Source organism: Podarcis gaigeae, assembly GCF_964106915.1.
Source record: "Podarcis gaigeae genome assembly, chromosome: 2".
Lineage (NCBI taxonomy): Eukaryota > Metazoa > Chordata > Lepidosauria > Squamata > Lacertidae > Podarcis > Podarcis gaigeae.
In genome coordinates this window covers 109,261,586-109,275,723 of record NC_139679.1, presented here as the reverse complement: position 1 = coordinate 109,275,723, position 14,138 = coordinate 109,261,586, and the positions used below count along the sequence as shown (strand labels likewise).

The 14,138-nt window shown below is 51.3% G+C and overlaps 2 protein-coding genes across 2 annotated transcripts in view; one reads left to right on the top strand and one right to left on the bottom strand.

Moving 5' to 3' along the window:
- Nucleotides 1-14,138, top strand: part of LOC310837900 (olfactory receptor 2G3-like) — a 28,313-nt gene that overhangs the window by 2,159 nt on the left and 12,016 nt on the right. The window lies entirely within an intron of this gene.
- Nucleotides 12,668-13,771, bottom strand: LOC310837899 (olfactory receptor 2G3-like). Its single transcript, XM_083725121.1, has 2 exons — nucleotides 13,726-13,771; nucleotides 12,668-13,688 (listed from the first exon to the last, which is right to left on the bottom strand). The coding sequence occupies exon 2, from the start codon at nucleotides 13,686-13,688 to the stop codon at nucleotides 12,744-12,746; it is 945 nt and encodes a 314-aa protein (XP_083581247.1). The 5' UTR covers nucleotides 13,726-13,771; the 3' UTR covers nucleotides 12,668-12,743.

Here is a 14,138-nt window from a genome sequence, read left to right as displayed (position 1 = left end):
GATTCTACTTTAATACCTTTAATTTGTTCATCTTTTCTAATCATACTTAGCAAGACCTCTAGGACCGAAATAAACAGGAGAGGGGAAAGTGGGCACCCTTGCCTGGTTCCCTTCTCAATTCTAATTTCCTCTGGTACCACATTATTTACAATAATTTTAGCTTTTTGTTCATGATAGATTGCATTGATACCATTTAAAAAGTCATGTCCCATCCCCAATCTGCTTCTGAATCTATGCAGTATGAATATGAACCAGGAACCATGTGTACAAGAAAACCTTCTCATGTTTACATGACTTAACATTCAGCCCTCCAAATGTTGCTGAAGCACAATTCTGTTCAGCCCGAACAAGCATGGCCAAATACTGGGATGATGGGAGTTGTAGTTCACCAACATCTGGAGGGCCAAAGGTAATTAGTATTTTTTTAAAAAAACAACATTTAAACCAAATTACTGTCAGATTTTATGATGTTATCCAGCAGGTGGTGGAGCAAGTTGCTAACCTCCCCAGCCACATCTTCAGCAGCTCCCTGAAGAACCATCATGGAGCCGCAGATGGAACAGAACTCAGACTCAATAATTAGGGGGAAATTTCACGAAGGCTCAAAGGACTCTCCTCCTCCTTGTGTGCTGGACCCGGGGGTAAGGTACCGTGGGCATAAGCAGAGTCCACACGAAGAGGGGCAAGGTCCGAGGCGGAGAGCCGGGCGGGGAACAGGAACGCTGGAACAGAAGGCCGAGCAGGGAACAGGAACACCGGATGGTCAGGAACAGGAGGCCGGGCAGGGAATAGGAGCATCGGATGGTCAGGAACAGGAGGCCGAGCAGGGATCAGGAACATAGGAAGGTCCGAAGCCAACAACGACGTTGCTCCCGCAACCTGGGGCCGGGCTGACTGGGCTTTCATCCTCTTCTAAGGCCAGGGGCGGTCCCGGCCCCCAGGAGCCCCGCCTCCTCTGACCTTAAGGCGAGCACTCCTCCTGGGAGCAACCAGTTCCCTTCGCCTCTCTGCCCTAAGCCTCTGCAGATCAGGAGAGGCCGAAGGGTTACTGGGCCCTGGAGGAGGCTCACCTGTAGCCACTGAGTCCTCAAGCCCCTCTGGGGCCAGAAGGGTTTCACCTGGGGCCAGCTCCTGGTGCTCTGCCACAGGTGCAGGCTCTTCAGCATCTAGGCCTTGCCCCAGTTCAGCCGGCCCTGGAGGCGGGGACTCCTGTGCAGGCTGGGATTCCTCTGGTTCGTCCTCTGAATCGGAATCCCAGGCCATCACACCATCCCCCCTCCCAGGCCCCCCCCTCAACCGAGGGTCCGAACCCGGCTTGCCGGGGTACGTCGCATGGAACTCTCGGAGGCAGGCAGGTGCGTGGATGTTGGCCGCTGGTTCCCAGGAGCGGTCCTCCGGTCCATACCCCTTCCAGTCAATGAGATACTGCAGCTTTCCCCTGCGGTAACGGGAGTCCAGGATGCGTTCCACCTCGTACTCAGGCTCTCCCTGAACCAACACTGGCTGCAGTCGGGGACGGTTCGGGTGGAACTCGTCGGGTGGGGCCACTGGACTCAGAAGGGACCTGTGGAAGACCGGGTGAACCTTCAGGGTTGTGGGCAACCGGAGACGGAATGCCACAGGAGAGACTTGGTCCACGATAGGAAACAGGCCGGTGAAGCGGGCGTCCAACTTCCGCGAAGGTCGAGAGGGGTGGAGGTGGCGAGTGGAGAGCCAAACCAGGTCACCGACGCGAAGTTCCGGCCCCACCTGGTGGTGGCGGTCGGCCTGGGCTTTGTATGCTTCCTTGGCCTGGTGCAGTTGCTCCCACAAAAGCTGTTGCTGGGACTGGAGCTCTTGAAGCCACTCCGTCACCGCCAGGACCGTGGACGCCGGCAGCACCTCTGGAAACAGCCGTGGACGATAACCGTAACTGGCCTGGAACGGGGTCTGCTGGGTGGACGCATTCACCGCGTTGTTGTAGGCGAACTCCGCCAATGCCAGGTGGTCGACCCAGTCATCCTGCTGGTAGCTGCAGTAACACCGGAGGTACTGCTCCAGCACCGCGTTCGCCCGTTCTGTCTGGCCATCGGTCTGTGGGTGGTAGGCTGACGAGAGGCAGACTTCTGTCCCGAGGGTCTGGTGTAATGCTCGCCAGAACCGGGATGTGAACTGAACGCCCCGGTCGGACACCACGAGCTCAGGTAGGCCATGCAGGCGGAAAACATGCTGAAGGTACAGCTGAGTTGTTTCCTTGGCTGTGGGTACAGATGGGCAGGGGGCGCAGTGCACCATCTTGGTGAAATGGTCGGAGAAAACTAGAAGGCAGGTACAGCCACGAGACGGGGTAAGTCCACTACAAAGTCCAACGAAACCGTGTGCCAAGGGCGTGGTGGAACTGGCAATGGCTGAAGTAGGCCGGGGGGTCGCCCGGTAGGGCCCTTGGCGCGCCGGCAGACATCACAACCAGCAACGTAGCGAGCCACGTCAGCCTTCAGACGGGGCCACCAAAACTCGCGACTTACCAGATGGGTGGTCCGATACCGTCCAAAGTGCCCCGCTGCTGGGGCATCATGGGCCATCCGGAGAACCTCCAGCCGCAGTGGCCCTGGCGGGATGTACAGACGACCGTGGTGCAGCAGAAGGCCCTGATGCAGGACCAGCCCCGGATACTGTGGGCTGGACCCTTCAGCCAGCTCCCGGAGTCGTTCCTGGGCCCAAGCGTCGACCCGCTGCTGTTCCCGCACCCGAGCCTGCAGTGGCTCCGCCTCCTGGGTGGCCAGGAATGCAGCTGGAGGTAGGATCATGGTGGGTTCTGCTTGCTGTACCGTGTCTGCGTTGTCTTCAGGTTTCCGGGACAGGGCATCCACCTTCTGGTTCTGAGAGCTAGGGATGTAGCAGATCCGGAACTAGAACCGGGAAAAGAACAACGCCCACCGGATCTGTCTTTGGTTCAGCTTGTGGGTGGTCTGGAGGTACTCCAGGTTCCGGTGGTCGGTTCTCACCTCCACCGGATGTCGTGCCCCCTCAAGATGGTGGCGCCAGACCTCAAAGGCCACCTTGATGGCCAGTAGTTCCCGCTCCCACACAGTATAGTTACGCTCCGCTGGTAGGAGCTGGCGGGAATAGAAGGCACAGGGTAAGAGTGGCGCTTCTGGTCCACTCTGTTGGGACAAGACGGCACCGAGAGCCGTACTGGAGGCGTCGGTCTCCACCACAAAGGGTCGAGAGGGGTCAGGATGTTGTAAGATTGGCGCCCTCTGGAAGCAGGCCTTCAACCCCTGAAACGCCTCCTCTGCCTCCTTGTCCCAGGAAAACGGCGTCTTTGGGCGCAGTAGCCGGGTCAACGGGGTGGTGCGATGAGCATAATCTGCGATGAAGGTCCGGTAGTAGTTGGCGAACCCCAGGAACCGCTGTAGGTCCTTGTGGTTCCGGGGTGCCGCCCATTCTCGAACCGCTGCCACCTTCCCAGGGTCCATCTGCACCCCATCTGGAGAGAGCCGGTGTCCAAGGAAGTCCACAGTCCGCTGATGGAACTCGCACTTGCTGAGCTTTGCGTACAAACGGTGCTCACGCAAGTGCTGCAGCACGGTCCGGACATGTCCCTCATGGCGAGCCGGGTCACGGGAGTAAACCAGTATGTCATCCAAGTACACCACCACGTACTTGTCTAACAAGTCCTGGAACACGTGGTTGATGTAGCGTTGGAACACAGCAGGCGCGTTGCACAAACCGAAAGGCATAACCAAGTATTCGAACTGCCCGTACCGGGTCCCAAACGCTGTCTTCCACTCATCCCCGGCTCGGATCCGAATCAAGTTGTAGGTCCAGCTTGGTGAACACCTGTGCCCCTTGCACCCGCTCCAGCAACTCCGAGATAAGGGGCAAGGGGTACCGGTCTGGGATGGTAATTTTGTTCAGGGCTCGGTAATCATGGCAAGGGCGGAGTTCCCCACATTTCTTCTTAACAAAGAGCACTGGTGCCGCGGTAGGCGAGGTGGAAGGCCTAATGAACCCACGCTCCAGGTTCTTGCGCAAGAAGTCCTGCAAAGCCTCGCGCTCTGGCTCAGTTAGAGAATATAAGCGACTCACTGGTAAGGGCGCTCCGGACTGGAGGTCTATGCCACAGTCAAAAGGCCGATGCGGCGGCAGCTGGTCTGCCCCCCGTTCCTCAAACACGTCCTGGTAGTCCTGGTACACGGTTGGGAGCGTGGGTGCTGCCTCCTCCGTGGGCGTGGCCGCCAGCGTCTCGGATTGAGCATGGGAACATGGGTCTGGGAAGTGCACAGTCCGTTTGACCCAGTCAATCTGAACGTTGTGAGCTTCCAGCCAGTCCATCCCGAGCACTAGGGGGAACCGGGGCATAGAGGCAATGTCCAAAGTCCGCAACTCCCGGTGCTGCTGGAGACACAGGACCAGGGGCTGGGTCTCCTGAGTAACGGCACCTGAACGCAGAAGCCGTCCGTCAATTGCTTCCACCTGGACCGGTTCTGGCTTGTTCCGAAGTGGCACCTGATGATGGGCAGCAAAAGCAGCGTCCATATAGGAGCGGGTTGCTCCTGAATCTACCAAAGCATGAGTAAAAATCCAGGGCCCATCTGGAGGGTATAAACGTACAGAAACCATAAGATGTTGCAAGTCCATTGGTGCGGGCCCATTCTGCGCTGTTTGGGACCCCCGGTAGCTAGGGCCATCAGCTACTGGGGTTGGCGGTTTCCCCTGCGGCTGGCGTTTCTCAGGGCAGGACCGAGCGTAGTGTCCACTTCCGCCACAGTAGAGACATAGATTTCCCTCCCGACGCCGCACCTTCTCTGCGGGGGAAAGGCGTGGCCGCACTGCCCCGAGCTGCATAGGCTCCTCCGTTAACTCAGTTGTGACCGTGGGGCTGCCGGAAGAAACTGGTGCCGAGAACTGGAAGTGTCGGCGACCCCGGGCTTGACGACGATCCTCCAGCCGGTCGTCTATCTGTAGACTCCGTTGAATGAGAGTGTCTAGCGTGGTGGGACGTTCCATTGTGGCCAGCTGGTCCAGTATCTCGTCCGAAAGCCCTTCGAGATACTGGTCCCGCAGCGCCGAGTCATTCAAGGTCAAGTCCTGTGCCAACAGCCGAAACTCCGTGGTATATGTGGCCACCGTGGACTTGCCCTGTTTCAACCGCCGAATCGCCCGGTTGGCTTGACTGCCTTTCTGGGGGTTGCCGAACGCGGCATCCAAAAGATTGCAAAACCCCGTATAGTCTGCCAGCAAGGGGGAGTCTTGCCTGAGTAGCGGCAACGCCCACTTGGCCGCCTGGTCCTTTAACAAACTAATCAAAAAGTGCACCTTGGTGCGGTTGTCAGGGAAGTTCCGGGCTCGCCCCTGAATATACAGCTTGGCCTGGGCAAGGAACATGGGAAAGCTGGCCGGGGCCCCATCAAATTTCTCAGGCAAAGCCACTGGGTACTTGCCAGGAGCCGGGGCGTCGGCCCCAGGAGCCGGTAGGGCTTCCAAGCACTGCTGAAGCGCCGTAACCGCGTCGCTGAGCTGCTGCACGGTGTGAGTCAAGGCCTGGTTCTCCTGGGCCAAAGCCACCAGCGCAGCCGCCTGGTCAGCCATGGCCTCTGGCTCTTCCCGAACGCACCCCAACAAAGGGGGAGTGCGGGTGTGGCGGGAGCAAACTGTGCTGGACCCGGGGGTAAGGTACCGTGGGCGTAAGCAGAGTCCACACGAAGAGGGGCAAGGTCTGAGGCGGAGAGCCGGGCGGGGAACAGGAACGCTGGAACAGAAGGCCGAGCAGGGAACAGGAACACCGGATGGTCAGGAACAGGAGGCCGGGCAGGGAACAGGAGCACTGGATGGTCAGGAACAGGAGGCCGAGCAGGGATCAGGAACACAGGAAGGTCCGAAGCCAACAACGACGTTGCTCCCGCAACCTGGGGCCGGGCTGACTGGGCTTTTATCCTCTTCTAAGGCCAGGGGCGGTCCCGGCCCCCAGGAGCCCCGCCTCCTCTGACCTTAAGGCGAGCACTCCTCCTGGGAGGAACCAGTTCCCTTCGCCTCTCTGCCCTAAGCCTCTGCAGATCAGGAGAGGCCGAAGGGTTACTGGGCCCTGGAGGAGGCTCACCTGTAGCCACTGAGTCCTCAAGCCCCTCTGGGGCCAGAAGGGTTTCACCTGGGGCCAGCTCCTGGTGCTCTGCCACAGGTGCAGGCTCTTCAGCATCTAGGCCTTGCCCCAGTTCAGCCGGCCCTGGAGGCGGGGACTCCTGTGCAGGCTGAGATTCCTCTGGTTCATCCTCTGAATCGGAATCCCAGGCCATCACACCTTGCTTGCGCAATGTCCTCTGGAGTCTGTGACTTGCATGAGGGAGGACCTGGAAAGAAAAATACTACTTAACTCCTTAGGGAGCAAAATTCTTTGAATCAACTAGCTATATGGAAACTGTTGGCCGGATAAATTTATTTCATTGCATATTGATATTTCTGAGTACTCCAATTTGCTCTTTGGACACCTCATGTTGGTGTCACATTTAGAGAACTAGTTTTAGTCCAAGGGAGGGGGGATCTGGGTTCACATCATCATTCAGCCACAAAATTCACTAGGAATTGACCCACATTTGGTTTTTCTCCCCCTTGGCTTTTTGTCTGCTTGCTATACATACGACACAGTTCACCCCTACTTGTGGTGATGTACTGCTATTCAAGGCCCTGTAAGTGATATTCTGCAACATGTTTTTGACACCATCATTGTGTATTAGTGGCAGTGCTTTTTCCCTCCTAAAAAACTGTTTAGGGGTGCTCTCATTTTCCTACTCATATTGAAATACTGTCCCTCAATGAGGCCAAACTTAGATTCACAAAATGTTTAGGAGTATGCGTACCCCTGCGCCCCCGAGGAAAAAGCACTGATTAGTAGTAGCATAAATAATTTGCTTCGGGTTGTTCTGTGATGCTTCCTCAGTGTTACCACATAACTGCTGGGGCTATAGCATAACAGATGTGGGAGAAACCCCTTACACCAAACATTTGTGGTATAGAATATTTCAACAGGAAGTTTGCAATGAATGGAAATGCAGCAGTGTGAGTGCCCCCCAAATTCTGCAGGTGCAAAAAGCAGACGACAGTAAGCCTAAGTTCCTGTGAAGCAGAACTCAATGCTCTGTCATTTTCACTCATGGATTGTGAATGGTTGATGCAACTGTTTAAGGACATCAGAGTTTCTGTGAAATGTCCTATACAAGTGTATCAAGACAATAGATCCTGTTTGGCTTTGCTGAACTCAGAGAGTTCCAAGCAAAGAACCAAGTACTTGCAGATTAATATACATCGTGCAAGAGAGTGTATTCAGAAAGGACTCATTCAGGTGTCCTACACGGCAGGAAATGAAATTCCTGCTAATCTGTTGTCTAAGGTTGTTAACAGAGAACAACTTAAGGTTTATGTACAGAGGAAGCACATCGAAGATTTTGTCACATGTCTTGGCAGGCGCTGGCCAAGATGCCTGGGTTGGTTGAGGGTTTGAACATCAAACCCTGTAAATTTCACATGAAGTGTTTATTTTGTGCAGAGAACAAGGTGAAGGTTGCTCCAAAAGGCAAGGAGTCTAGCAGGCAGGCTTCCAAAACCTACCAGCTAGTCCACGCAGACCTGGTTCGTCCACTTGCACCCTCTTTGGGTGGAGCAAGGTACTTCATGGTTCTAATTGATTCTTTTTCCAGGTACATTCATGTGTTTATGCTCAAGCAGAAATCGCAAGCGTTTCCTGTGCTTGGTTGGAGAATGTTCACGGTAAACGTATCAGCTGTCTCTTTACTGATCGGGGCAGGGAATTCACTTCTCAGCAGTTTGAAGCTTTCCTGACTGAGAAGGGAATCCAGCATAACTTGTCAACGCCTAGATCGCCATGGATGAATGGACTTGCGGAGCGAGCAAATCAGACTTTGCTTCAAGGCCTGAAAACCTTGTTGCATGATGCCAATCTCCCTGAGAAGTTTTCGGGGGAGGCTCTGTCAACATTTGTTTATACCTTTAATCACAGACTGTCATCACCTATTGGTTGTACTCCCTATGAGAAGATGTTTGGTAAGAAACTGTCAGGGAACTGCCATCAGAGCGAGAAACGGAGGCAGGGCTACCCAGCGATGCCGGAGAGGGGACGAGCAGGGGGGAAGGATTTCAGCGTAACACCCATAGAGAAGAGAGGGAGATGGAGGAATTGGTGACAGGGCTCCAAGACCCTTCCCCCGACACTAGTGGAGAGAGCTCTGGGACGCCCCTGCCTTCCCCTTACTTGCGCAGACGCGTTTCGCGCAAAGAACATAGGAGGAGATTCGGGGTCAAACAGCTTTTATGCTGGAAGAGGTTCAAGAGACGCCCACTCTCGGATTCTGCAAGTGACTAACAGGTCACGGAGGGCGAGCTCCGACCCTAGGCATGGTTGGGGCAAGCAAACTAACTGAACTGAAGTAAGGTTACGCACAAGTAACCCCTCACAACCATTACAGAAACCTTATGTCAAGCACATGAGAATCTTTGGTTCTGACATGTGGGTACACACCCCACAGAGCAACAAGCTTGGGAAGCGTGGGGCACATGGTTTGTTCATGGGGTACGAAAAAGGTGCATACAGGGTATGGATGACTGATTCTAAGTCCATTAAGTTCACAAAGAGTGTTGAGTACAATCCTAAGTGGGGGGGAAATGTGGGAATTTTCCAGAGTTACCCAGAGGAAGATAAAGGTGATGTGAAAAAAGCAGATGAGGTAGAAGAGGAAGCTGAGGATGATGATGATCAGAGTTCGGATTCCAGTTCAGTGGGCGGCGCTGCTGCCGATGTCAGCGACAGTGATGACACAGCAGACTACAAGAGCGCAAAGGCCTCAGTCAGACCATCTGATGCGTCTGACAATGAACTGGAAGAACCACTGTTCACCATTGGTCACTTTTCTCCTAAGAAGGAGGAGATGAGTCCAGAAGACTTGCGTCTAGTTTGCAGGTCTGAAAGGGCGACCAAAGGCAGACCTCCAAAGAGATTTGCTGATGAGTTTGCTAAGGCAGCAACTGCTGTTCTTAGTAGCTCAGAGAAGGTGTGGGAACCTTCAAGCTTCAAAGAGGTTCAATAGTTAACCTCTAAAGATGCTGAGCCTTGGCTAAATGCCATGAAGGTTGAAGTTGATTCCTTGAATAGGAACGAAACTTGGGAGCTGGTACCGGTAGTCCCAGGAATGAGACTGGTTGGCAGCAAATGGGTCTTCAAGGCCAAGAGACCAGAATGGCAAGGTTGTCAGGCACAAAGCCAGATTGGTTGCCAGAGGTTTTTCACAGGTACCAGGACAGGATTACCACGAGACCTACTCACCCACCGTCAAGTATGAGAGCATTCGGCTAATGCTCAAGATTGCTGCAGAGGAGAAACTGCATGTTTCCCATCATGACATTAATACAGCTTTTTTGTATGGGGTTTTGGGGGAGGAGCTGTTTATGCTTCCACCTGATGGAATGCAGATACAGAAGGGAATGGTCTGTAAACTGCGGAAATCCTTATATGGTCTCAAGCAGAGTGCCAAGGGTTGGAACACAAAACTCACTGAGAGGTTGCTTTCTCTAGGTTTTCACCAGGGCAAAGCTGATCCTTGTGTGTTTGTCAAGGAGGAGGGGCAAAACAAACTGTATTGTTTATGTTTTGTTGATGATCTTCTGATGTTTTGGAAGAATCAGGCTTTGTACAAAAGCACCCTAGCTCAGCTGAAGGAGCACTTTGACATGAAGGATCTTGGTGAGGCATCCAACTATCTTTCTCTGCAGGTGGAGAGAGACCAAGCAGGTAATTTTCTGGTACACCAAACACAGAAAATTGCTGATGTATTAACCAGGTTGAATTTGGTTGATGCAAACCCAGCAGACACACCGATGGTGACAGGTTACCAGGTAGATAGTACTGCTGAAGCGTTTTCTGACACTACACTGTACAGATGCATTCTAGGCAAGTTGAATTTCATTGCTAGATGCTCAAGACCTGACATTGCTGTAAGCACTAACCTGCTTAGCAGACATGTTAACAATCCTACTGTTCAGGATTGGAAAGCTCTGAAGCGCATAGCCCGCTATTTGAAAGGGACTTTGCACTACAGGCTGAGGTTCACCAGTCAGAAGACTGGAGGTCTTGAAATCTTTGCAGATGCTAGTTTTGGAAGTGACACCACGGATGGTACAAGCACTTCTGGAGTATGCTGCATGTACAACCACTGTCTGTTTGACTGGTTGTGCAATAAGCAGACGACAGTAAGCCTAAGTTCCTGTGAAGCAGAACTCAATGCTCTGTCATTTTCACTCATGGATTGTGAATGGTTGATGCAACTGTTTAAGGACAGCAAAGTTTCTGTGAAATGTCCTATACAAGTGTATCAAAGCAATAGATTCTGTTTGGCTTTGCTGAACTCAGAGAGTTGCAAGCAAAGAACCAAGTACTTGCAGATTAATATACATCGTGCAAGAGAGTGTATTCAGAAAGGACTCATTCAGGTGTCCTACATGGCAGGAAATGAAATTCCTGCTAATCTGTTGTCTAAGGTTGTTAACAGAGAACAATTTAAGGTTTATGTACAGAGGTTGCAATTGGGTTGAACCACAGGTACTACAGGTTACACGGAAAGGGGGAGGATGTTAGGATATTTCTGTTCCACCTTAAAAGGGAGCAGGATGTATGGATCACAGCCAGCGTATTTCCTGTTCACAGGATGTTTCTGTTGTGTCTTTGCTTTCGTTTCTCTCTCTGTGCCTGAAAATGCAAGTAGGCAGTCATGATTTTTCCTTTGTTCTGACCAATGCTGAATAAACTTCTAAATAATGCTCTCCTGCGTGCATCTTTCGCTGTGCGAATTCTGCTGATAGAGCGTGCATCAGCTCTGGAATGTGGCAAGCTATTTTCTGGAGCTCATGTCGCTAATTGCTGATACTGTATCTACGGGAGATCGATGGATCGTCCGGAGGCGACGTGGGGGCCATGATGGGCCATATCTCCCTGGCAGTATCCCAACACAATCAGCATGGTTTGGGCAACCCAGCCAGATGGGCAGGGTACATATAAAATTGTTGTTGTTGTTGGATTGTATGTGACCACCCCAAAAGCGTCCTGAGCACAAAGAGCTATGAATGTGTGTTAAAAAGTACAGCTGCAGGGGCCCTTAATTTGACTTTCCAATCCAAGATCTTTTGGCTTTAGCTGTCTGCCAGTTCTACACACACACACACACACACACACACACACACACCCCATACCAACACACTACTTTTCTGTTTAATGCATTTTACGGCTGCTGATTGTCATTGTGTCATGTGAACCAGACATTTGGTATTATTGCTACTCTGGAGAGGGGGGGTGACTTCCATCCTGCAGAACCAGTTTGACACTGTTTTCCCCACCTTCCTTCCCTTCCCATCTTTTGCCTTACAGTAGATCTGTAGGAAGGACATTTTATCCTCCATTTTATTCCCATCAACCCAACGGTCGTATTAATGGCAGTCTTTTTTATCTTTATCTTTTTAAAAAGGATATTAGTTCTCAATGCACACCTCCAAATGTAACTTCTAGTTACAAATGTAACTAATAGGCACCAGCAGTTACCATTCAACCTTAAAATGAATGCACCTGAACTCTGAAGGTGAATGTAGACATTACAATAAACATGGTATTCAGGCTCTAAATATCAGTTGCCAGGAACTGCAACTGGAGAGGGTGGTTGCTGTGCTCTCTTTGAGCTTATCCACTTTTAGCTTTCCTCCACACTTTCCAGACATGGTCCATGCTTTAAATCTGCGCCTGAATAACCTTTCACTTTAAAGAATTTTTTCTGTGGTGAATGCACTGGAGCAAAATGGGGGGGGCACTAAAACACAAAGTTTTAAAACAAGGACATGTGTTTGGAAAGAACGGGGCAAGCCCATTGTACCTCAGGATATAAATTAGTGCATTAAGCGTGGTGACAACAAATGTATAGAAAAAGGAAACCATCTTGCCTAGTCACAAAAATAGTTGGACCGGGGGCTGAAGGTAACTGAAAATGGCCGCCCCATAAAACAGCGACACCACAATCAAGTGGGAGGCACAGGTGTTTAAGGCCTTTTGACTGCCCTCAGCTGAGTAAACCTAACACAGCATCATAGTGTAGCTATGAAAGTCCATAATGAGGCCTAGGGGTGATACAAGGTGTTATGTAGTGAAGTTTCACCCTGGGCCAGCAGGGGGATACTGTATATAGTTTTCAATCAGGTCTGTAGATAGTTTTCCCTCAGGTCCGCGTCAGTTATTTTAGGCGGGAACTCTGGGCTGTTGTTGTTACAATGTTGACAGCCGGCTGCCTATAAAAGCAGGCCGGCTGAGCTGTTTGCAGTCAGTTCTATTCCAGCTTACGAAATAAAGAGCTATTTGGAGAAATCGCTGGTCGTCGGCTATGTCAACCCACAACTTAACACAAGGAATACCACACTGGAAGCAAAGAGCACCACCTCATTCAGTGAGGTGTCAGAACAGGCCAATTTGACTGAGACTGGCACCCAGGGCCAGCCCTATCATGGGGCAAACTAGATAACTGCCTAGGCCACAGACCTCAGAGGGGTGCAGTACAGACTGCTGTGTCCAGCCTGATTTAATGGCATATCTGGCAGTCAATTCAAAATTAAAAAGCTCTGGTTAAGACAAAAAGTGCCACATAAGTGATAAGTGAGGTTTTATTTATTTTTTATTAAAATATAACCACACAGTCTCTGAACGGAGTTGGGAGACATTAGTCTTAAGTTTTCTTCATCAGTCTTCTTAGAGCTTTGTGTACCTCTTTGTTCCTCAGGGTATAGATTAAGGGATTGAGCATGGTGACAACAAATGTATAGAAAAGGGAAACCATCTTGCCCTGATCGCGGGAGTAGTTGGACGGGGGCTGGACATAGCTGAAGGTGGCCGTCCCATAAAAGAGCGACACCACGATCAAGTGGGAAGCACAGGTGTTGAAGGCCTTCTGCCTGCTCTCTGCTGAGCGGATCCTCAACACAGCAACCACAATGTAGCAATAAGAGACCATAATGAGGCCTAGTGGTACTATAAGGAAGACGGCACTAGAAGCAACAAGCAAAGCCTCATTGAAGGAGGTGTCAACACAGGCCAATTCGATTAAGGCTGGCACCTCACAGAAAAAATTGTCAATTCGGTTCTCTCCACACCGCGGGAGCCGAAGAGTCATCACCGACTCCACCACTGAGGTGCTTAGCCCACTAATCCAGGCAAAAGCAGCCATTTTGAAGCATACAGAGTGGCTCATAATGGTAGTGTAGCGCAGCGGGTGGCAGACGGCAGCATAGCGGTCGCAGGCCATGACAGCCAAAAGAATACATTCTGTGGAGCCCAGAGCGAGAGAGATGTAGAGCTGGGTCACGCAGGCACCATAACTGATGGTCTTGCTTTTCCTCCAAAAGTTCACCAGCATCTGGGGACCAAGACTGGTAGTGAAGCAAAGATCAAGGAAGGAGAGGTTGCTGAGGAAGAAATACATGGGGGTGTGGAGATGGGGGTCCAGCCGCGACACCACCATGATGGTTGTGTTGCCCAACAAGGTCATCGTGTAGCAGATCAGGACAAGACCAAAGAGCAACGTCTCCAAGTGTGGGCGGTCAGCCACTCCCAGTAAGATGAATTCTCCTTCATGGCTCTGATTATCTCCCCACATTGCTTCCCTGTACAACATCTGGAAAATAAAAAAAGATAAATAGCAAAATACCTACTCAAAATGGAGCTGGAATAAACCGCTGGCACAAGAGCAATAGTGGCTAAGATCACCCATGTACCATGTGTACAATGAGAAAACCTTCTAATTTTTGCATGGCCTGATGTAGGGATAGGGTACCTGCACGTAAGGGTTGGGATGCTTACTGAAAATGGTAATGTTTTGTAGTGATCTAAAGAAGGCAAATTTAAAGTTGAGAATAATAAGATTGAACTAAAGTGCCAGCTACCATATGCTCATATGTAAACCAGTGGTCAGCCACCCTTGGAATACTGTGTACTATTCTGGTGGTCAAATGTAGACTTGTGGTTAAAAATACGTAAAGACAAAGAGTATACAATAAAATGATCCAGGGTTGGAGACCTCCCTTATAAGGGAAAATCTGTTTAGAGAAATTTAACAAAGGTTGAA

Bases quoted from the DNA above. Each gene is read 5' to 3' on its own strand.
- LOC310837899 (XM_083725121.1), bottom strand. From the start codon at position 13,688: ATGTTGTACAGGGAAGCAATGTGGGGAGATAATCAGAGCCATGAAGGA.